Consider the following 22676-nt stretch of genomic DNA (forward strand, 5'->3'; position numbering starts at 1 on the left):
AACTGTAGATCAGAAACATTTACCACACTGTAGGTCAAAAACCGAAGCCTATATATTGTTATGTATACATTTAGACTAGAAATGTTTTAACTCTGTGCTTTTCTTGGCTTCGTAAATCATTCAAAAAATTTAAAAAGGAAGAGCGAATGTTTATGTTATTCTTATTTCACGGGTTAGCTGTAACCAAGACATGCACGATTCTAGGCAGGGGAACAGAATTAAAATTAGATTTACCAGTTACTTGAAAAACTTTTTAACGTTTTGGTTTTGCAGATGTGCTCTGGAAAAGGATACGAGGCATACAGAGCAAACTTGCAGTACCAAGAGAATGCCCTGACGTGGCTCGCGTTTAACAAGTCTCAAAACGTGGAGACGTCGATGGCCTTTGATACAGCCGAGACGTTGCGCTACAAGGTATGCATTCCGCTCGGGGCAACTCGAACAACGGATGTACGCGTAGCACGGCACTTCAAAGAAGGCAGTCAAACAAACGAACAAAAAAACCAAGCAAACAAACAAACAAGAAAAGCAAGCAAGCAAAGAAAGAAACACGAACAACGTAACACGCGAAGAAGCAAACATTTAAAGAAACGAACGAAGAATAAATAGACAAGCAAGCAAGCAGGCAATCAACCAGGCAAAGGAAAACACAAAAGGGAATCAATGTACAATATCCGAAAACTCAGTTGATGTCATGAGCGCTTCGCCCGTCGAATCGCCGACGCGACGCAATATTGTGATATCTTCCAGTAGGCCTTTTTTAGTGTAGTCAGAAGCAACGACTGCTCAATTGACGATGCAACGATACGCGCGCTTTTACAGTGCGCGCTAGCACTGACCCACAATGCGGAAGCTTAGAGAATAACGAAAAAGCTTGAGAATAAATCAAGGAACACGCACCGAGCTATGCTACGAAATGTAGTGGGCGTATCGCCAAAGAGACACAAAAAACAAACACTACAACAGTTGCAGTCAGCCTTGTAAGTTTACTTTTGAAACTTCATTTTTTTTTATTTCGCAGAAGGCAAGTCGATTATAAGAAGAAAACCAGGAAGGGCAAAGTTTCATTTCTCGATTTTCGCGCCAAATTCCAGGTGACGTTACTTCAGCGCGACGTGAAGAAGTTTGAAGTATCTGCTCGTTTAGGCTCCTTGTGGCTTGGTAAATGTCCTGGAAACTTGTTAAGTTCAATGTCTAGCTCTTGGAAAATGATGCGGTCGAGCTTTAAGGATGAAAACTGAAGTGCAAGTTACACCTCGAGCAGGCGCCGTAGAAGTTCACGACGTCTGCCTTCGCAGCCAGAATGGCTTTTCTTGTATTTCGGAAGGGTCGTTTAGTGTGTAGATAAAATACTTTTTCACTTTAGGGTCTTTTTAAGACATTAAGAGAGACCGGCGTGGATACAGAGCTTAGTAGCATGACTCATATCCTTGTTGAGATTAAGTCCAGGAAGTTCGACAGGTCATGTAATCGGTGTAGCAAAGTAAGAGGTGGTTTTTTTTTTATCAGAATCTGTGCCAATGAATGGAAAATGAAGTCGAGGGTGGTAAAGGACACGGTGAGGTGATAATCAGTAGAAAATTTGTAGGAATGGGACAGAAGCTCCTGACCCTAGAGAGGGATATAAATGGAGATGATTGAGAGAAGATCGAAGCCTTCGTTCTGCTGGGGACAGAAATATAGGCTAATGGGAATGATAATGATGACAATGCTACTCCCTTTTCTGGGCAAGCCATTCGCATGTTGTAGCACAAGCATATGTGGGAGGTAAAAATAAATGACGATACCGATTGCTGATTCTTGCAGTACATCCCAGCAGAGGTCTGAAGCAGTCACGTGACTCTTAATCTCGTCGTTTGGTCTGCAATGGTGACCCAGAAGGGACGACGCCTTAGAAGGAGATTGAGATGACGTCAGTAGTCGAAACTTGTATGCGAAAGCGGCCTAAAACGGTTAATTCTCGTTGTGCTTGTCAGAAGTTCGAGTGAACAGGATCACTGCTTACTTTTAGAAGAGACCATTCCCCGTTCGCCTCAAAATAGGGTAGGTGGGCTAACTTTAATGTTATTAAAAACAATCATGGGTTTTGCGTGCCAAAACCACTTTCTGATTATGAGGCACGCTGTAGTGGAGGGCTCCGGAAATTTCCTCCACGTGGGGTTCTTTAACGTGCACCTGCAGTACACGGGTGTTTTCGCATTTCGTCCCCATCTAAATGCGGCCCATCGAAATGTGGCCGGGATTCGATCTTGCGACCTCGTGCTCAGCAGCCCAACACCATAGTGACTGAGAAACCACGGCGGGTCTTTAGTGTTTTTTGATGCTTTGATTAGAACACTCGAGGTTTCGTAACGTAGATACTTCTTAAAGGTGCTTAGGAGTAATCGTAAGATGTGTTTGCCCATCAAGGGCGTTATAACGTAAATCTATCCCAAAGTTTTCTATTCCAATTCTGCAATCAGCCCTCCGCAATTGCTTAAAACAGTTTCAGCCACAACCACTTCGGCTTTCTTCATGCAATGTCATAAAAAGAGCGGTAGAGCGATATCTCACCATCTGATATGACGTGTACGCTCTGATTATGCATGAACAGGCTGGACAAAAACCAAAGGATCACTTCTGATGCGACGCCTTTTCGCCATTACCACTATGCTATTGGTGAAAAGTTCTTGGGCTGCGCCCACTTCACCTGTCCGTCACGCGACGTCACAAGACCGCGAAAACTCACCGCGTTAAATGACGTATAGATGGATTAATATGCTCAACAAAACTGAATACTTCTCTGAATAGCCGGATACTTTCACTTTCCGAAAGGGAAAGAAGATGGCTGCATGCCGATCGCTCAGGCACTCGCGACTAGCGTCTCCCGGAGACCATGAATTTATTTGCGTATAATAAAGATTTTTGCTTGGCAGTATAACGCACTTTAGCCCTTTCTGTACGTATACGACATCGTTCTGTCAACTCTTCATTGTAATTGCTGAGGACCCATTTTGGCGGCATCCATAAATTTTCTATGCACGCCGCCGCGATTTTCGACCAGCCATCGCAATCTAGCAAGGGAAGCGAACCAATCGCAGACGCCGGCACCACCCTCCACGTCCGGTTATCGATTTTCACAGCCCTGGCCCGGCCCCATCGATTCACTTTCCACTTGAACGTGCTCCTCCCCTCATGTCAGCCAAGTAGACAAGAAAAAGCGCTGAATGTAGCCAGTGCTATTTGTTTTGACAGAAAACAAAACTGACCTCCTACAAGCAAGGAGGGCGTTTGATTGGGCTGTTCAGACAACGCTGCGGGTCACCGCCCGATGCTTGCGCTGGCGGTTACGTGAATTTGACGTCAGGAGATTGGAATAAAAGCACATTGGAATAGCGTTACGTGATAGGGCCCCAGTTCGCGGTTCTCAGTGAACCGATGTGCATAACAATCACATTGTAGCAGAGCAGCATAGGCATACAAAAAAAAAAGAAGAAAAAGGAAAAAAGAAGCAACGACCATTCCGATTCCTGTACTTTGTTTATAGCAGGCTTCGTTCTCTTGCGTACCGTCAGGCGGCGCGAATGCGCAGTCTCTGCGTCTTCAATGAGTGTTATCAAGTTCCCCTTGTGAGGCGGTATTACAAATTAAGAGCAAAAGCGCTCCTCACCAACTTCTCCTCACCACACCGGTTCTGCCCTCCATCTTGGTGCTTGGGGCACCTGGTGTCGGTGCCTCCTGTTTCTTCAGCTCGTGCGAATTGCTCTGTACAGACCCGGTATACCCCACCGACTCTGAGCTGTGGTTACCGCGATGTCTTCGGATGGGCAGATGTGCACCATGTGTGCACGAACGGACAAACAAATACGCCTCATTTACTAGCTCATTACTCTTCTCTTTGGTGAAAGAAAAAAAAGCAAAGACAATGTGCAATGGTTTGCTTCAGAGCAATACTTTTTTGCAAGCTTAAGGAAGCTGGTTTGTCCAATGTCTAACACCCTCATTCCTAAGGCATGAGACCGAATCTTCCGTGGTACGAAATCAATGTCTTTCTTTGGCAACTTTGTGTGACACGTCGAAGTGATGACACGCAGACAGGCGGCAGGACAACTGTGCGAAAGAGCTTACGGACGAAACGAAGCCCGTAGGGAACAAACTTTCGTAACTATAGCTTTTAAAAAACTCTCGTCTCAGATACTCCCATGCCCCCACGGGTTGTCACATTAATTTCACAGTGTTCAACTACGGCTTCTGTCGTCGCAGTTGTTGTTCGAGCTCGCTGTCGTGCCAGTTAAAAACATTCGCACGGTCTCAAGTTCAAGGCGGCAGCGACGAGACAAACCAACGCTCACAGACGTGAAAGAACTCAACAGAAGCGCCCAAACCTATTCTCACACTGCGACATGACCGTGTCCTTTGTGTTTATTTTTATTGTGTGGCGCCCTCTCCTTGCGTTTCAGATTTGCCAAGTGTTCGTGAATCACACCTACGATCCCCTAACCCAATTGATCGATTTCGGCATCAGCGAGTTGGCATGGGACGAGGAGCCGTGCGACTTGCCCAACTGGAAGAGCCCGCCGTACGAGCGGGTCAGAATGGTGCGCGCCGTTTCCAAGTTTCTGACCGATGAATACTGGGACTCGAGCGACCTCTACTTCTGCTTGAAGGTGAAGCCGTAGCCTTGGGGCCTCTGGTGCAACGACGATGCCGCCCTTGCAGGAGTGGTTGCTTTGGCTTTACGCAGGCGGAACTTGAATTTCGAATTGAAAAAAAAAAGTGCACGAAAATGGTTTGTAAATGTCCTGTTTCAGCATATGAAAAAAAAAAGAGAACTACAAACGATAAGTTAACACGTACTTGCCTGGCGTGGTTCGTTGAATTCCTGACAAATATATATACGATAGATGTGCGCGTCTTCCGTCGACCAAAAAAAAAAAATTAGTAATAGTACAGAGGGAGTGTCTTGGTGATTTACCGTAATATCAGCCAAATTTTGGTAGGCACTATGCGGCTTTTTGTTCAGTGTTTTTGACCATTGTATAAGTTGTTGCAATTGAAACAACTCGCTCGATAGCCGAATAAACAGCACAACAACAATAATAACAAAAACTTAGAATAGCGTTTAACTTTGTCAACGTGGGTGACGCGCAAGCGCATGGTTGCGCATGGTTGCCCTCGGCGTGCCTAGACGCGTACACTGTCCGCATCACAGATCGTATTCAATAAAGCGCTCGCGCGTCCACGCCACACGCAGCAGCCGCCGGAGTAGAACGCCCCGTTGTAAACATTTGCTTACTGTTCAAACACCTATCGTGGTGTCAGTGCGCACAGGCAAACAGCCAGGGTCCGCAATCGAGAACTGCGGACACTCGCTGTCAAAACGCTGCCATGAGGAATCGCGGCAGCAGCAGCGAGCGAAGTGACCTCCCTATCGCTTCAATGCAAATTCAACGGCGAGAACGCAGCGCACGCCCTATCGACCCACCTAAACTCTGCCCCCTCGAAGCAGGTCGCTTTCAAGATAAATCGCGCGCTCTCGCGCGCGGCCGATGTACAATTCCTGCGCTCTGTCCCCTCCCCGATGCCATAGTGAAATGCGCGCGGCGGAATACGGCGCGCTTCCTTCCCATGCGCACGCGACATTGAGTCGCCATCGTCGGCGCACTGTGGCACGATTTCACCCGCGCACGCAGAGTACGGCGTCCAAGGACGACGTTACCACGAGACGAACCCAGCACGTACGCATCGCAAAGAAAATTGGTTGCAACTCCCACAGGAGGTGAACCCAGCGCTCATCCGCCTGCCTTCCTTCTCCGCGATGCTTGGCCTCGTTTCTCCATCTCCACTAAGTTCAAGGCTACCTACAGATTCTTCTAAGGTACTTTGTCGCGATCTGAGCGTTCTCGTTCGTACTATCCCGGGCTCGCGATGTTCTTCACCTCCAGGCGCCTTCCTCGTTCGCTTGCTTGGATGCCTCAGACAAATACCTCCGATTTCAAGAGCTGGCCGGTTACATTTGCGCTTAATAATGATGATAATAATATTAATAGTAATGTCTATTGAATCATATGCCAGGTACCAGACACTGGGGACAAGCAGTAAGCAGTAAAAGCTGTCGAAAACGACGGCTTGACGGAACCACATGCCCCTGTACACTGACTGCAGTGCGGATGTTGAGCGGAGCCGGCACGGAGTATACTATCTATCACCCTTGACAGGAAGTATCTGCCGCGTTCGGTAAGGCGCTGCTTTGGCGTGCCATGATAGAGAATGACGTCGTAGAGCTGACAATCAGCGACATTTGTAAAACAGGATGTCCGCAATTCTCTGCTTGTATCGAATCGGGTGGCGTAATTTGTAGCGACCGCAACTCATTTATTTCCCGAGGCGAAGTAAGGGAAAAGGGCAGAGAAGTCGAAGCGCCCGCGCGAAAGAATGATTCTGCAGGGATATCGATAGGTTGTAGCTGGCCGGCAGGCAGCGCTCAAGAGCGCTTGCGGCCTTGGCAACTCCCACAAGCAGCGGCATAACGAAGCACAGAGTAGTGGATGCCAGGCCAACGCAACCGTCACAAACTGGTGGTTATTTTTGTCGTGTGGTCTTCGCAAGAAGAAGAAAAGTGAGGGAAGAGCGTGGTAAACGATCAGCCATTTTCAAACGAGCACAACGTACCTGCGCGCGTTTCCCTCTCCTTGTAGAAGCACGCCACCACTTTCACCTTTACCTGTAGCGCGACCTATAGCAATAGCACCATGCGTGCTCGCTGCATTGCATACAGTTCCTTGAGATAACACAAGTATGGTTTGCCCAAAACAAGCAGCTTATCTCGTTTTCCGGCCGAACTCCGGGATGCTGCTCGACTCGAGTCCTGGACACCGGCCGAAGTTCGAAGCTGTGCCGCGGTCAATGCTCTGTCCAAACTGATCTTCAGTGTCTGCCTGTTCCACTGTCTGTTCCGACACACTGTAAATTTTCTTGCGGTGACAATAACGGTGGTGAGTGCATGCATTTATCAATTTCCTGCAGAGCGTGAGGACAAGAGAAACCTACTGTGTCACGAATGAGGATCAGATGTGCTTCATCTTCTCTATCCATGAGGTTGTGATCTGCTTATCACCGCTGAATCATGGTCGGCTCGGCATTACGTAGCTACAGAACAGCGTAGTGTATTGAGAGAGCCGTCCATTACGCGGATTTTCACAGGGTTCAAACGAGCGCAGGGCTTTTTTACGCTAGTTACCTTGTTAATTAGGTGTCTAAGTCATGCAAAGGCACCGATTCTGATGCCTTCTTTGCAAGAATGAAAAATAAAAGTCAGTTCATGAGTTCTATTCGTGGCACCAAACCTGTCGAAAGCTTTCTGCAGATGAAGAACGGCAAGGCTTAGTTGTCCTAGTCTCTTTGGCGTTCCGCAGCTAAGCACGAAGTCGCGGTATCAAATCGCGGCCGCGGTTGTTGCGTATTGATGACAGTGAAATGCAAAACTTCCAATGTACCTTGCATTGGGTGCGCGCTAAAAGAAAGAAAAACAGGTGGCCAAAGTTTATAGTCGGCGCAAGGTAAATACACCTGGTAGCGAAGCTTCCATAGGAACCCATACGTTCAAAACATGGCGGTCCATCGGGGGTTCATGGGGCTTAGCGCCATCTGTATGTGGTGGGAACACTTCCGGCTGAAGAAAAAATAATGTGATGCCATATCCGTTAAAAGCAGAAGTGACGTCATTTTGTTTTTGAAGGCGCGAAATTTGTTTTGTTGGCCTGCTTTTGGAGCTATATATTCAAATGCCCCGCCATTCGACTTGATCGGCGTTTCGAGCTTTCATCGCGGAAAACGATGCAGGAAAAGGCCAGCCGTGCGGTTGTCCAAATCGCACCCATGCACAGAACATACTTTCTTTGCAGGCCGACGAAAGCTTTAGGTGTGGAGTGCTGATCCTATCGTCGGACGCCACGCCCGTCGGCCGGCGCAGTCGCACGAAAACAATACACAATTCTCTGGCGGTCGTAACTCACTACTTTTGACTGAACAGATTAAGACGCGATGAAGCTACCCACGTCACCAAGTTCACACAAATTTCGACAAGCAAAAAAGCACAACGCGTGAGGGGGGCGTATTTCAACAGCTCAACTTTACGAGCGCGCCTTCTTGCTCATTTCAAGACGTGCATTGCGAGTGATAGTGGCGTCAACGCCCCCTGCAACGATGGGCGCTGAAAAGAAATGCATTTATTAATAAAAATAAAATTAAATAAACTTGTATTATCTGAACTCTTCAAGAATATATAAAATTGACCAGGAATTTTATTTTCGTTGACTGAATCTAACCATGTCTCGCTTGAATTAAAAAACGCTTTTTTCTTTCCCAATGTTTGTTCCCTCCAAACCTAGTCGCGCTTCAATCGCTGCTCCCATAAGCCCCCTTGCTGATGTCGGTGAGAATTTGTACTGAACCGCTTTTCGCCCGAAGCTTTGCGACCTATTTGGATCGGCCTTGGTCGGCGTTCGTGTTGTCCACTTATCGTCTCTTGTGGGCGTGTCGGCACGCCTTACCCCTTTTTTGCATTATGGTCAACATTCATCCGCAGTCCCCTGCTCTCGCGTGCTTAATAATCGGATCATAGATTTAGCATGTAAAACCGCAGAGTTTGCTTTTAATTCAAATAGTCCCACCTGTCACTAATTGATAGATAGAGTGGTAAGCAGGCTCTCGCTGGAAATAAAGCCCTACGCAGATGCTCCCCAACACCTGCATGGTCTCACCAACGCGCGCGCGCGCACGCACGCACGCACGCACACGCGCGCACACACACACACACACACACACACACACACACACACACACACACACACACACACACACACACACACACACACACACACACACACACACACACACACACACACACACACACACACACACACACACACACACACACACACACACACACACACACACACACACACACACACACACACACACACACACACGCACACACACACACACACACACACACGGTATCAAAATGCGAACTACAATAAAATTACAAATTCGAATTAATTTATAACACTTGAACTGCCCTCGCCTGACGTCGTCTCTAGAACTAGGATGCGCATTGAACTGCACAGGACATCACACAAGATACTTTAGAAAAGGAAAATGCTAGGTGGAAATGTGGGCGGAGAATATTGTCCAGGAAATAGTTATGCAGTTCCAACCTACTATACGGGAATAACTGTTATGCGAAGCGTTTTGCAAGGTAGCTGGCGGTATACCCAAGGTATATGTAAACTGGTAGCGAAGCTTCCATAGAAGTCCGAATTTCAAGAAAATAGTGGCTCGTTGCAACCGAGGCCATTTACGTATCTGGGGGACAACTAACAGCAAGCAAAGAATTAAAATAAAATAAAATAAAAAAATAGAAAGTGAAGTCACAACCGGAAATAACAGTGACGCCAAGATGTTACGCTGCTTCACGAAAATGTTTGAATTTCTTAGCGTCCGGCATTTCAACAGCTACGCTAACAGTTATTTTTGTTTTGAAGCTGAGAAGAGTTGGGACTCACCTCATCTGAAGCGGCAGCGTGTCATTGAACTATAGGAGTGGCGAATGTGTTAACGTGAACATAATTAGGCTGTTAGTGACGACAATTGCTCCCGTAGGTTCCTTAAAGAAGGTGAACGAATAGAATGGTTTCAAAAGCAACTTCGCTTTTATTCGTCTAGAATAATGCAACCAATGTAGTTAGCCAAACAAAACATGTTTCAGTGTATGGATAGTACTATGGTCAGCCCGCAGTCATAATGTATAGCAACATACGCGAAGCCTTTTCAAAGAATCATTCGCAATTCCGCGCAACACCATGTCTTCATATCCAATAGTTATCAGACAAGATTGTGCCACATTTTCATTTAGAAAACATTCGACTTACTTATTTTGATGCTCGTCGCACACCCAGAGCCTTTGTTACGGAGAGGGACCAAACATAGCACGAAGTTTCTTCGGGTAGCGTTCCGAAGTTGTCGTCGCGACGAGACACAGCGCGTCGGATGCCGCAGCGTGAACTTGCACGATAACAAAAGGCCTCCACTCGCATCTTTCGCAAATGAATGCTGTGCGCTAGGCGAGGCAAAATTTCAAGAGAAGCGCACGCCGCACTTTCAACAAAAACGCAAGGAAATAATAAAAAAGAAAAGCTCGGATGAAACCGTCGCGTTCAAGTGAGCAGCGCCGTTCCGCGCGACGTAATAGCTGGTTTGCGCAGTCTTGCCAAGTCCTGATCCAGAAACACGGGTTGGTAGGGGTCAGTAAGAACGAACTCATAAATGGTGAAATAGAAAAAGAAAGTTAACATTTATTGTTTCACTACAGCGAAACTATTTCAAACGTAACAGTTACTCGTATGATAGTGTGTTAATTAAATATTTTTGTCATATTGATTGTCTAGTTTGAGTTTGTCCTCCCATCATCTGGTCGCGCTTCAATCGTGCAGCGCTGTATGATATCTCTGGCGATAGGTTTTGGCACGCTTTTCGTTCAAAGCTCTTCAACCTATTTAGGTGGACATTGATATAACTTTGCTGTGGTTTCCGCTACGTGTTACCAGGTGGCGTAACGGGCAGTGGGAGGTGAATAATTTCGTGTGTTACACGCGTGCGTGCGACACGGTTTAGGCACTGACGTGTCCATCTATCCTCGCTGGTGCAAGAGTCGTCATACAATCGAAGGAACTGTGATCAGTCTACGGCACATTGGCGCTGGTTCTAGCATGCTTCAGAGCTCCCGTATATTCTTCGGTCGGCAGCTGCACTTCTTTTGCTGGTTGTTTATGAACTAAAGATAAAATGGAAGGCAGGGTACATTAGAGGCAAGTATCCAATAATCCACAAAAATAATTCAGAAAAAGAGACATTTATTACCTTAGAAAAGCTGACAAGTCGGCCTGAACTAAATTACTGATCTGTTACTTTGTGTAGGAGAAGTGAATATGGAATAAAAGTAGAGAGGTAAGTGTCATTGATGTGAACAAAAATTGTGCTGGCTGAACTTAAATAGGGAAGACCCTTGAATGACTTAAATCCAGAATAGCCTTTTGCAAGAATGTGACGAGTGCTTAGAATATCATGCCGAGGGCAAGGGTCCGACCATGTTCATAACAGTACCTTCTCAGTTGAATGTTCACGAGTGTACTAGAAAATATGTTCTGGCAGATATTGGGGGGTTCTTGCACAGCACATTGCGCGCAGGTGTGCAAGTGTTCTGCAGTCTCACATACATCCCTCTGCTCGATCTCCACACGGCGCACACCGCTGATAAAGTGCACGGAGCATAGAGTTAATGCCACATCTCGTTGCAACCAGTGCAGCAGGCTTGTGTTACTTCTTTTGATGGTGGCGGTAAAGTCAGTGGAGTGGAGATGTATGAGTGCACACCATGGAGACAGCTGCGTCGAATACGTGCCAGGATTTATGTACAATATAGCATATACAGAGCACTAGTGTCTGGCTGAGATGGGCCAGTATTTGTGTGCAATCGCGTATGCGAAGCATTAGCGTCTGGCTGAGAAACTAGAATGGACACTTGCGTTATATATTTCTTTGTGGGTCATCTTTGCCTTCTCGTCAGCCGAGCTGATCTCCGTGTAAACCACAATGACATGGAAACCATTGAAAGGTTAAAGAATGACCTCATCAGAGCGTAGTTATGCACTTCTATAAGTTATCGAGAAAGGATGCAGAAATGTTCTCGTTTCAACGCAATGTAAATCACTTGTGGCCCTGGCTTCGCGTACAATTCAGACCTTAGAGGGGTGGCGTAGATGTAAAATTAATTACCTCACAAATGGCTGGAATCTACGTCGTCGTCAACAAAGTCTGATCAAAGCGGAAGCACTTACTGATCGTCAAATCTTGTGTTACGAATGCCTCGGTGGAAGAAGTTGACTCTACCCATGATGCGCACATGCATGGGAAAATCGCATAAGCATATCAGGTTCGCTAAAAAACGTAAACCTAAACAAAAGATCCACAAGACCCAAACCATACGGACCCGCGTTAAGATACGAAACGAACACACACTGAAGAACACATGGCAACTGCCGAACCTTCCAGAACCGAAGTTTCTGCATCGCAGGCGGAATGCGTTTCCGGCCATTGTTGAGAAATTTGCAAACATTAAAGAGCATGTGATTGCCAGTCCCCTGTGAAGGGACATATGAATGAAATGTATACGCAGTTTTTAAGCTAGCGAATAATAGAAGCATGTTCTGGGAAACTGACACCCACAAAAATATTTGAGAAATTATTATTGTCGGGAGCAATATCTGACCATCTTGAAGCCGCGGAAAAAAGCAAATTGAATAGAAAAATGGAAGAGCACTTCTCAAGTACATGTTTATTTTTACTTGCGGATAATCAGGAGTTAACGCGACATTTATGCCTGGTACAATATCGAATCGTCTACTGGCTTAGCTGTACAAAAACGACAACGTCATTATCGGTACTTTCCCACAATATTTATGCGCTGAAACATTAGCATTGTGCAATGGTGATTCGTTAATAAACAACCAAATGAAATGCCTAGTGTTGTGCGCAAAAGCATAGTAACCTTTGCCTTCGGACTGGACCATGGTTCACTTGGACTCCTGAGCTAACAGGCGGAACAGGGTCCAAACCAAATATTTCGAGCCCGGGACGGGTATGGGCCAGGTTTCAGACCACAGGGCCTATCTCGGTCGGCCAGCTCATGACACTTTCAGGCTCAGACCGGGCCCGAGCCAAGAAAACTGGCCCGCAGAGTGCTCAAGTACATGTCTCATATATGACGAGTTTCGGCAGTGGAAATACGGTGTGTTGCTATAGTGTTTCAATGGTAATCGAAGTAATTTCGAAAGTCATCGGGAGATGGTTTCTGAAAAGATCTTATTCGGTAAAACGCTAGGCATCATTCGCATACATTAGCTGAAGCACCCGCTTTAGCTCCAGCAGCTCACCGATACAGGGATAACCCAAAACCCAATCTACTATGATCAAGTTGTTTTGCTATACTGTAATCGTCGAGTGTGAGGAACAGTGGTAAATGGAGGGTATCCCTTATTCAGTACTCCGTGAACCTGCATCCGTTCTGTGCATTATTTCCTGACTTACCTGGCAGTTTGTATGTGGTGGCCCTCACACATACCTCTGAGTAGCTCTGCGAAAGTGGCATTGTTATGCCTTTCTGAACGAATGTATTCCGTAATAACTCCCCGTAAAAGTTGCCGTGAGCTGCTTAAAAGGACACTAAAGAAGCAATAAATCAGTTTGTACAGAAAACAATGAGATTTCACAACTCAATTTTTCTTAATTTTGCGGTAATACGTCGATTATTAAAAGGACGGATGAAGCCCAAATTTCAATTTCCTAAATTTGGTTCGAGAACCTCAGCCGCAGTACGCCAGCGTGACGACATAGACGTCAAACTGCTTTTTCACATTGAGGCCGGCCTGGCTCACTAAAGGCTACTGAAACTTGCAAATTTGAACTCTTGGCGTTTGGCTCGTTTATAATAATTGTGTCCATCTTCACCAATAAAGGAAAACCTATGCGCGAACAAACGTCATCAAAATGTATGACGTCACTGCGAGTGGTGCGGAAACTTCAAGACGGCGTCTCAATTTTGGGCCGTCGCTGGCCTATTACGCCTTCCCTCACGGTATAAAAGTTACTATTTTGGTATTGCTGACATGCGGTTTACTAGTACAGGTTCAATTACTTTTCTCTGTAGTGGCCTTTGAATACCTGGTAACGTTAACCACGGAGGCTGAGCCTTTGAAATATCTATCACCAAGGTTCTGGTCATATAAGTGCCGCACTGCTCAGATTTGCTTAAGTGCGCTCTCATTGCGCTTCCATTTCGCTCCTTCGCTTCCATCGCTCACTGGAGCGAAGCCACGCGCTCCCGTGCCACGCTGTAGTTTGTGGGCGAGTGCATGTGACACGTGGTGCAGGAAAACGCGGCCCTATATAAAACCGCCGCACACGTCGTTGTGTTAGGCAACGGCGAGGTGACCGCGCCAACGACGATAACTGTAAGATGACGCGATGACACGATTAGGTGAGTCATCGAGCCCACTGGATGACGTCCTGTTTTGTGGAGAGAGCGAGAAAGTGTTCTTTCCTGGTGAACTTTCGTGGCAAGAAAACGCAATTATGATGTGAGGCAAAACAAAATGATAACTGCGACATTTAAACGAACAGTAAATTACCTGTACGCTTGACGGCAACTGCTGTAAAGCTAAGCCGAGAAAAGGATTGCAGCAACTGTTTTCACACATTTTATTTTAACATTTTATGAATTCCACCGCGGTTGCGCAGAAAAGAATGCTGAGTCAACTCATCTCACTCTCCAAAGAAAGGATGAAAAAATAAAAAGTCGGATTCACGTGAACATTAATTTGCACGTGGTTCTTTGCTCATCTCTCGCAATCCATTGAGGGTCAGCGTGCGTATTCCTTGCACGGACAGGGCCAGGCCGGTGTATTTCTCGATGACTGTTAGTGCCTGGACGCCCATCACAGAGTCTAAGCCCAACTCGCCGAGGTTGGTGTTATGGTTCAGCTTCGTCGAATCTTGAAAGCCTGCGGGAATGTCGTGGGATGAAGAAATTCAATGTGCGAACAATGTGGTTAAAAATCGCGACGAATGAAACTGAAGTGCGCCTTTACAGTAACAGTGCATTCGGGGAACTCGAGTGCATGAACGACGGTCCTCTTTGCCAAATTGAAGTTCTTGTCCAGTGCAGAGCTATATATGAGAAATATTTATAAAAACACGACTGCTGCAGTGTGTGAGGCAATCTTCTATAGCAATAAAAAACAGGAATATCACTATTTGGCATCCTTGCACACGGAAGAGTGTGTCTGGTTTAGGAAGAAGCTTTACTACAGGAGCTCCTGTATGAACACAAGGGAAATGAGTAATCCTTACACTCACAATCTACTGTAGCAAATGTGATAATGTTTGTTGCATATAACGAGAGGTAAAACCTACCATTGGTACAGAGCCAATTTATGATTTGACCATGAATGTTTTCGGTTGTTTGCAAAAGTAATTTTCCAGGAAAAAAAATTGGAACGATGTAGCATCAGTGACACAACTACGTAACTTGGGGAAGAAACTATATCACAGTTGTTTAAGCTACACCTAATGAGATAGACACCTAAACCAGAAAAAATGATGTATGGGGACTCCAGTGAACTATAATGTTAATTTGAGAGTAGTTCTGAAAAGTCTTTATAGACATTGCGAAAAGTTTGCGTAAGGAGTGCCACTCATATATCTACAATATTGTGATACCTGTTTTTCTTGTTTCAAATGTGTACTCTATGCTTCACTTGTTTTATCTTACAAATAACATGGAATTTTGTAAAAACTGCCAGGTACTCGATCAAACTTCTCAGATTGGTGGATCTCAGCTTTTTCTATTATTGCGTTGAAAAACATTAATATACGTTCATCAGCTGTCCAATGAAAGCATTCCGCGTTTCACGTTTATTCGAAACGGGAAATTAGAGTTGGCCATAATATAGAGCTTCCTCAACCTTTCCTTCTTCTTCACCAACCACTAGTTTTAAATGTTAAATGATGTTCGGGGCGGCTGATAATCTCTTGCAATATTTTTTGGGTAGTTTGTCTTCTGCATAAACATTTATCTGTGGGTGCAGCGCTGGGTTCTGGTGCATCGTTTTGACTTGTCCTATGCTTTTCCGAGTATCTGTAGCTCGTAGTGACAAAGCGAATCATGAGTGATATTACAATTAAAGAGCGCAGCGAGATATCGAAATGTATATACCCCAATAGAAAAGTACCAGAGAATCCTCTTCTCATATGCGGCGCAGACGAATTTCTTCGTTAGTTATTTATTGCGCTACGGTATTGCACGGCAGCTGTCGTATGTTGTTTTGAATTTGCGAAGTTTTCTCTATATATATTGGAATATATATTAGAAAGCCGAAATATTATTACGGTGCTAGACGGAAACAAAAAGGAAATGGTATTGATTCATACGGCAATTTTCGTGCTTTTCTTGCCCGAGGCTGCAAGAATCCCATCAAATAGCGTAGACGCCGGGCCACGCGGGTCTGGAGGGGAACGAAAGGGCGAACGCCCTAGCTCGAGCGCTAATCAGCCGAGCGGGGCAAGACCAATCATTTCATCAATCCCCACCCTTTACCTTCGTGCCCCTGCCATCTAACTACTGCGACCGACTCGAGATCCAGCGACTCAACCCCAGCATTTATCTTCCCCCTCACAGAAAGCTCAGCACTGAAGAGGCAGTAGCTCTCAGACTTATTCAGACCAACACATTTCCAAACTTACACAAATACAGTAAAATGTTCCCACATACATATCGCGGCATCTGCCCCTGGTGCGGCGACACACGCCCTACACTGTTTCACATCTCGTGGGGTTTGCGGGGCCAAACCTCAACACTTAAAGACGCCTAGCACGTCATTTGAGCGATGGGAGGTACAGCTGACCAGCGATACCCTGGCGGGACAAGATGCTCTCGTCCAGCAAGTACGTCGAGAATACATTGCCAGTGGAGCCCTGGAATGAGGACACCACCCACTCGACCTCAAGAGCAATGACCTCGAGGGTCCAAATAAATGTTTTCTCTCTCTATCTCTCTCTCTCTCTCGTGCCTTTTCTCATCTCGTCATCCGTGTGACACTCTGTTCATATTTACGGTATTTTTCTGTCGTACCCTATTGTTAGATGACATCTCGTGTTGTTCGATTTTGGCACTAGCTTGTCCGCATCAACGTGACCGACAAGCCCCTATCTAGTGTATATATGTTTTCAGAAAAAGTATAATAGCTTGTTCGTTTAGCGCCCTGTGAGTATAACACACTGACCTATATGTAAATCTTAATGTTATCGGGAGCATTCAACAATTAGTACTGTTAGCTATGCGCGGGTCAAGGTAGTGTACCGGAATTCTGCGGGGGAAGTTTGAGATTATGTTTATGGTAGCCAGAAGCCTGGCTGCTTGAAGCTCCTTCGAAAAGCGCCATATGCAACCAGCCTATTAATGAACAGCAACAAGTGAAATCCATTCGACGAGATGCAATTAAAGAAGTTGAACAAATCTCTTTCGCGGAAAAGTCATTTTTTACTTAGCATTAAGATTCTCTGTGAAAATGTTTCATTCAATGTTTCATTCCCTGAGGTTTTCCTTCAACTGAATCCAGTGGACAGTCATTGAAATCATGTCATAGCAAGAATAGGGTGCATGTCGTTCTGTAGAAAATGATGGTGCAGGGGACGCCATATTTCTTGAATGGCTCGGGGAGCAACGCTGCAATGTGCCGTGTAAAGTGTTCACCGCTAGTCGTTGGTGGCACTCGCCATTTATAGGTACGCTCACATGTCGTGCGCGAACTTTTCTGCTCCGAAGATTACGCTACACTACACACGCTTGCTTGTTAACTTGTCCCCGGTGTTTATGAATAACTTAGAATTCACCCTTCGAGACCATCTTCAGAACTGAAGGCGCTTTGCCTATGGTAGTGTGCGTCGTTTGGTCAGCAACAAAAAGGCATGTCATTGGAGTTCCTCAAGTCAACTAGTTCGCGCTACTGCTTATAGACTATGTGTGAACCCTTGCGTGGGCGCGCAACTGTGGCTAATACTCTTCCTTCCCTCTCTACACACCGACCCTTTGCCCTCGTCCAGGGTAACACATCAAACGTGCATCTGATTACCTTCCCGGCCCCTCGCATGGTTTTCGCTCTTGAATTCTACGTCATGATACGTCCTTCTTGATTTCACAAACGGTTACCCAATACAGTGAATGATTGTATCGAGTGCAAAAAAAAAAAACTAAAGGAAAATGGAGTTATGACAATGAATTCTGTGGAAACGCGCAAGGTTCATGTGATTACTTCCGCCCCAAACACAATTTGTTACATTCAATGAGCATCGAGTTATGCATTATTTTAACGCCGCGCTGCCATGCACAAGCCTCCTGGTTCGTTCAGGTGGTCGAACAACCACTACAGAGATATTGGTCTCGAGTGCATTACCTGCATGAAGACAACTTCTTCTTCAACAGCAAATCTTTCTTTGTGACACTGTTATCGGCTTCTTTAATATCTTTGTGTGATTATTTTAGGCTGAATGACTGTCCTTCATATTTATGAACTGGGTTACGCTGGGGGCCCCTTTCAACTTCGAAGTTCGCTAACGGAGGCATTTAGCGATGACTGGCCATGATCTTCGTAATGAGCGCAAACACGCCATATGCAGCGATACCATCTTTTTTTTTGTATATTGCAGTCGAAGAAAGCATAGAGGTTGAAGCCTCTCACCGAGAATTCGCGCCACCGAGTCAACCAGGGGGTTCTTTTCTGGTTTCTTCTCTGAACTTGAAGTAACTTCAGCCTTGACCAAGCTGGAGACTACGGGGTGGTTTTGGTTGAGGAACTTCTCGACGACCTCCAAGGCAGACCTTATATGCTGGGGCTGTGTTGCCTCGGATTCCACTTGCTGGGTCTGGGCTTCGCGGGCGAGGCCAGCCTCATCGATGGCGCCCCACTGGATGGCCACTCCTAAAAAGGATAATTGAGTAGACAGCAAGAGAGGGAAAATAAGCCTTGCCTTTTCACGCGTCACATCATACGCTGCCCGAGTGGCTCTTGTGCTTTAGCAGCGACACTCAAGTGGTGATGACTTCGTTTCTATATTATGGCTGAATGAGAAAATGCGCCTTTACGCATCTATTACTATTCCAGAATATTAGCACGACGTGGTTTGGCGAATATTTGCAAATTCTCAAAATGTCCGCATTTCCTTCCCTGATATTTTTTTGAAGAAACAACAACAAAAGACAAACAAATTGGGCAAATTATACAGAGAATGCCGCGCACCACGGTGCATCTCGTATTCAAGGCGAAGCTTAATAAGCGCGACGAGACGTCTCACTTGGGGCTGATGGGCACTTACTTTGTACCAAAGTCCGAATGCAGCAGAAACACTTGCCGCGTATCAGCTGCTAGAAATTTATAAAGACTAGCTATGCGTAAGAAAAATTGCTTACATTGAGCTAGACATCGATTTCACAATAAGAGACCGCATGTACGGAACCATGAAAATTTTCTGCCACAAAATATTCGAGCCTAATGTTTAGGTAAAGTTGGTAAGCTTGTCTTTTTCACTAAGACAGAAAAGGCTATTTGAGTCGTTAGGCCATACCCTTAACCTACATTCCTTGCCGAAGCCACGCGATCGTGCATTCAAACAGCAACTTGGAAAGGTGGCCTGGCGTCTAGCAAACAGAGAAAAATGGTTTCAGGTTTTGTTGTTTAATGACTGCACACAGGTGGTAAGAGAGACTAGATTAATACTGGGTATCCTATTCATCCTCAGTTGCGAAATTTTGGCTGCCCTTACATTGATAAATACGCACACGCATACCGCAATGACAAACGTACTAAGTCTACAAAAACAAAGCAAATGTACACAGACAAAATAAAAACTAGGCAAGAGAAGTGATTCATATGCATCAGCGTTGGGTAAAAACATTTAGGTTCCACTATGTAATAAATCTGCTACAATACCCGCCGTAACACACAAATGCCATATTCAGGTAGTCCCGACATCAAGCACCTAATAAACACAAAGTTAAGAATCTACAAAAGAAGCCGAATTAAATAGATAGTGGTGTATAAAGAAATCTTGTAGGCGCGTCAGTATGTTTAGCGGGAAATGAGAAGGGACGTTGTAGTGCAAAAGTTACGCGGGTCCAAGTAACTTCACTTAGCCTGAAAACCAATTCACTGTTGATATTTTGGACAGTCTAGGAGAAATTGGTGCACAGAAGCGTCTGGCATGTCACAGAAGGGTGGAATCCACGCAGGTCTCCACGCAGCTCTTGGTATCCACGCAGCTCAAAAAGTGAGGTATGTAAGGCACGTTCAGTCCCAAAAGGCGCAGGAGGACATTTAAGATACGGTCCACTTTGACGTTGACAGAAAAGTGTAGAGTTGGGCCTAATGAATATAGCAATGATATCTTAGTTTTCTAATTGAACCATTTCTTGCGACAGTCTCTTTAAGAGCGTCACATCTCGAGGGCCTGTAGAGAGTTTTTGGCGTTAAATTCAACGAGATTCATTGAATCATCAGACTAATCACAGTCAAGAAGTGAGCATCAGGTGCCAGTCGGTAAGCTACCCATTTGACAGTTGTAGCACTGTTACTATGAATCCGCTGAAAATGAACTCAATGGCTGGGAAATGAAACCATAGTCAGTTTGCTTGAGACAGCTAGCAGGAATCAGCATAAAAGCAATAGTCACTCAATGGCTTCAATGCTGTTTTTCAGTGAAAATACATTATGCAAACTGTTACGTGATTTGTCATCCGATATATATTTTGCCGACCGAAGGATCCCAAACAGTTCTGCTGAGGTAGGTGACGTCTCGCACGAGAAACGTTGAGTCATGCTTTCATTTTGCGTTGGGACGTAAACGACAGACGTGGAGAGACTCTCTGCTCTAGATCAAAAAGAAAATACAGAGGCGTTGCTGTCTTACTATTGACGCATGTGCAACAGGCCCAAGAATTTATTTTCTTGTGGATGGGTCATTCATTTATGAATCCCTTGAACAGCCAGAGTAGCAAGAAGTATGGTGAGATGTTCCAGAAATATTGAACTGCTGATGAGAGCGCAATGCGTTACATATTAGAACAGTCATTTTAAGGAGAAAAGTCTGTAAGAGATGAATATCGTGTTGTGTTTTTGGCCTGGCTCAATTTTGTAGAGCTTCATTGACAAGTCCAGCATTAACAGATTGTTCGCTGGCCTCAGCTATAAGAACGCTGATAAGAAGGCTGCTAAACCTTGTGTGAGGCAAACAAGACACATGTAATCAAGGTATATTGATATCTAACAGACATGCGCGATAGATATCGTAGTTGAACATCCCGACATAGAAATCTAAAAAGGTTCAAAGCACTGTTTTGTGGCACAACCCGGCTTCAATCACAATCGGTGTTATAACCACTGCTTGTCTTCAAGAATACACTGAGTTAAATAGTAAATCCGGAGCCACAGAACGCGCGAACTTACACTTCCGGGCTGTAAAAGAGGATGTAGCACCTGTATGCTGCTTCACATCTAGAATATTAGAAGTCAATCTCTTTTGGATACCGTACGAAACGAGTGATTTTTGTCGGTCAGGCGCAATACAAATATGAATTTATTTGCCGTCTTTCGCTTCAAATGGTATCCTAAAAGCTAATTACGAAATGTAGTTGCTCATTCGACTTGCAGCACCTCCGGTCTTCAAATTAGAATCGCGAACGTCGGTTGAAAAACCGCACTGAGTAAGGCTGGGCGCATAAACAAAACACGTCACACAGCCATTTTTTCAAGCAAGAATCGCGTGTATTCAGTCGTTCTGTGGAAGTTAATTCCTAGCATTTGTCGCACCATGAAACTAGACATACTTATTTATCACATTGATGTCATTTTTTTCTCTAAGCGGCGTCAAACACTTGACACATGGAACGAATTTTCTTGCATACTTCAACCACTAAATTGGGTTTCTTTAAACATCATAAGACGGGGTCGACTTACCGGGAAGCCCGTCCGCCACACGGCGTTCACACAACCGCTCCAACGTGGAGTCGACGTAACCGGATAGCGTCCTCCCCGATGTCCCGCGACCAGAACAAACTGAAGAGAAGATGACAAAGTGGTCGAGTTGGGGGCATAATTTTCGAGAATGCTCGTCCAGATGCCGCATGCCCTCGGCTTTGGCCTTGTAGTCGGTTTGGTACACCTCATTCGCGTGATCGGCTACCCAGCTGTCTTCATGGCACTGTACGGAAAACGAAGTTTTTCGTGATTACTCCTCCAATCCTCCAATGCATGGCACAAAACAACCATTTCAGAGGCGACGTTATGAACAAAGAAGGCTTTGACACATTGGAAAGATAGCCGTCGGCCTCCTGAGATATGAATGAATTATCGCGACAATTTTCTATGATGAGTGTGTATAATGCAGCAGGAGTAGCGACAATGAAAGCGCCTAAATCAAGTGATTAGTATTGAAATCAGAAGGCCTCCCTTCATGTAAGGGCACTATAGTGATATTAGGAACGATTCCGTCATGGCCGAGCTTTCATCATTTGGCGTCTTTTTTGAACCATTTAAATATGCCCAAGAATTGAGCGATTGAATGCGGTTCTTGCGGTTCTTAACCCATGGGACCTCCTAGTGTAAACATTTCTTAAGATCAACTGAAATATTTCTGAAACTCACTCTGGAAAGGCACGTTTCGAACGATTGTTTCACATGCTTTGCCTCTCATTTGCCGAGTAAACTTTCAAATTGAGCTGCATCATATCTGATGTAATTCTGTGTAGCGATGGTTGATTCTTCGTAGCGTCCCATACATGTTCTTCGCTTGACGCAGATATAAGAAAAAATCAATTCCACGACACTATTGTCTTCCCCAACCGATTGTATTTTTTAATGCTGGAGATGACTTGATAACAGAACGGATATTACACGCTCGCTTTCTTCGAAAAGCTCTGAGTCGGTGGTCGTCGCCTCGATTTGACCCGCTACTTCTTGCTACAGACTCTCTTACGTTGCGCTGTGCGCCACGTCTTCCTACGTTGTGCGCTGTGTTTCGTTCGTTTGTGA

At 45.3% G+C, this 22676-nt stretch overlaps 2 protein-coding genes across 2 annotated transcripts in view; one reads left to right on the forward strand and one right to left on the reverse strand.

Moving 5' to 3' along the window:
• Positions 1 to 5057, forward strand: part of LOC142590167 (uncharacterized) — a 32749-nt gene extending 27692 nt beyond the window's left edge. Inside the window, exons 7-8 of the mRNA XM_075702062.1 lie at positions 274 to 414; positions 4440 to 5057. Coding sequence (XP_075558177.1) covers positions 274 to 414; positions 4440 to 4658 — 360 coding nt within the window. The 3' untranslated portion in view covers positions 4659 to 5057. The remainder of the gene's footprint in view (positions 1 to 273; positions 415 to 4439) is intronic.
• Positions 5058 to 14409: 9352 nt separating this feature from the next.
• The window catches only part of LOC142591384 (fatty acid synthase-like), a 53521-nt gene continuing 45254 nt past the window's right edge, over positions 14410 to 22676 (reverse strand). Inside the window, exons 21-23 of the mRNA XM_075703711.1 lie at positions 21603 to 21846; positions 18333 to 18572; positions 14410 to 14597 (exon numbers count right to left, since the gene is read on the reverse strand). Coding sequence (XP_075559826.1) covers positions 14410 to 14597; positions 18333 to 18572; positions 21603 to 21846 — 672 coding nt within the window. The remainder of the gene's footprint in view (positions 14598 to 18332; positions 18573 to 21602; positions 21847 to 22676) is intronic.

Source organism: Dermacentor variabilis, chromosome 8 (assembly GCF_050947875.1).
Source record: "Dermacentor variabilis isolate Ectoservices chromosome 8, ASM5094787v1, whole genome shotgun sequence".
NCBI classification, from domain to species: Eukaryota; Metazoa; Arthropoda; class Arachnida; order Ixodida; family Ixodidae; genus Dermacentor; species Dermacentor variabilis.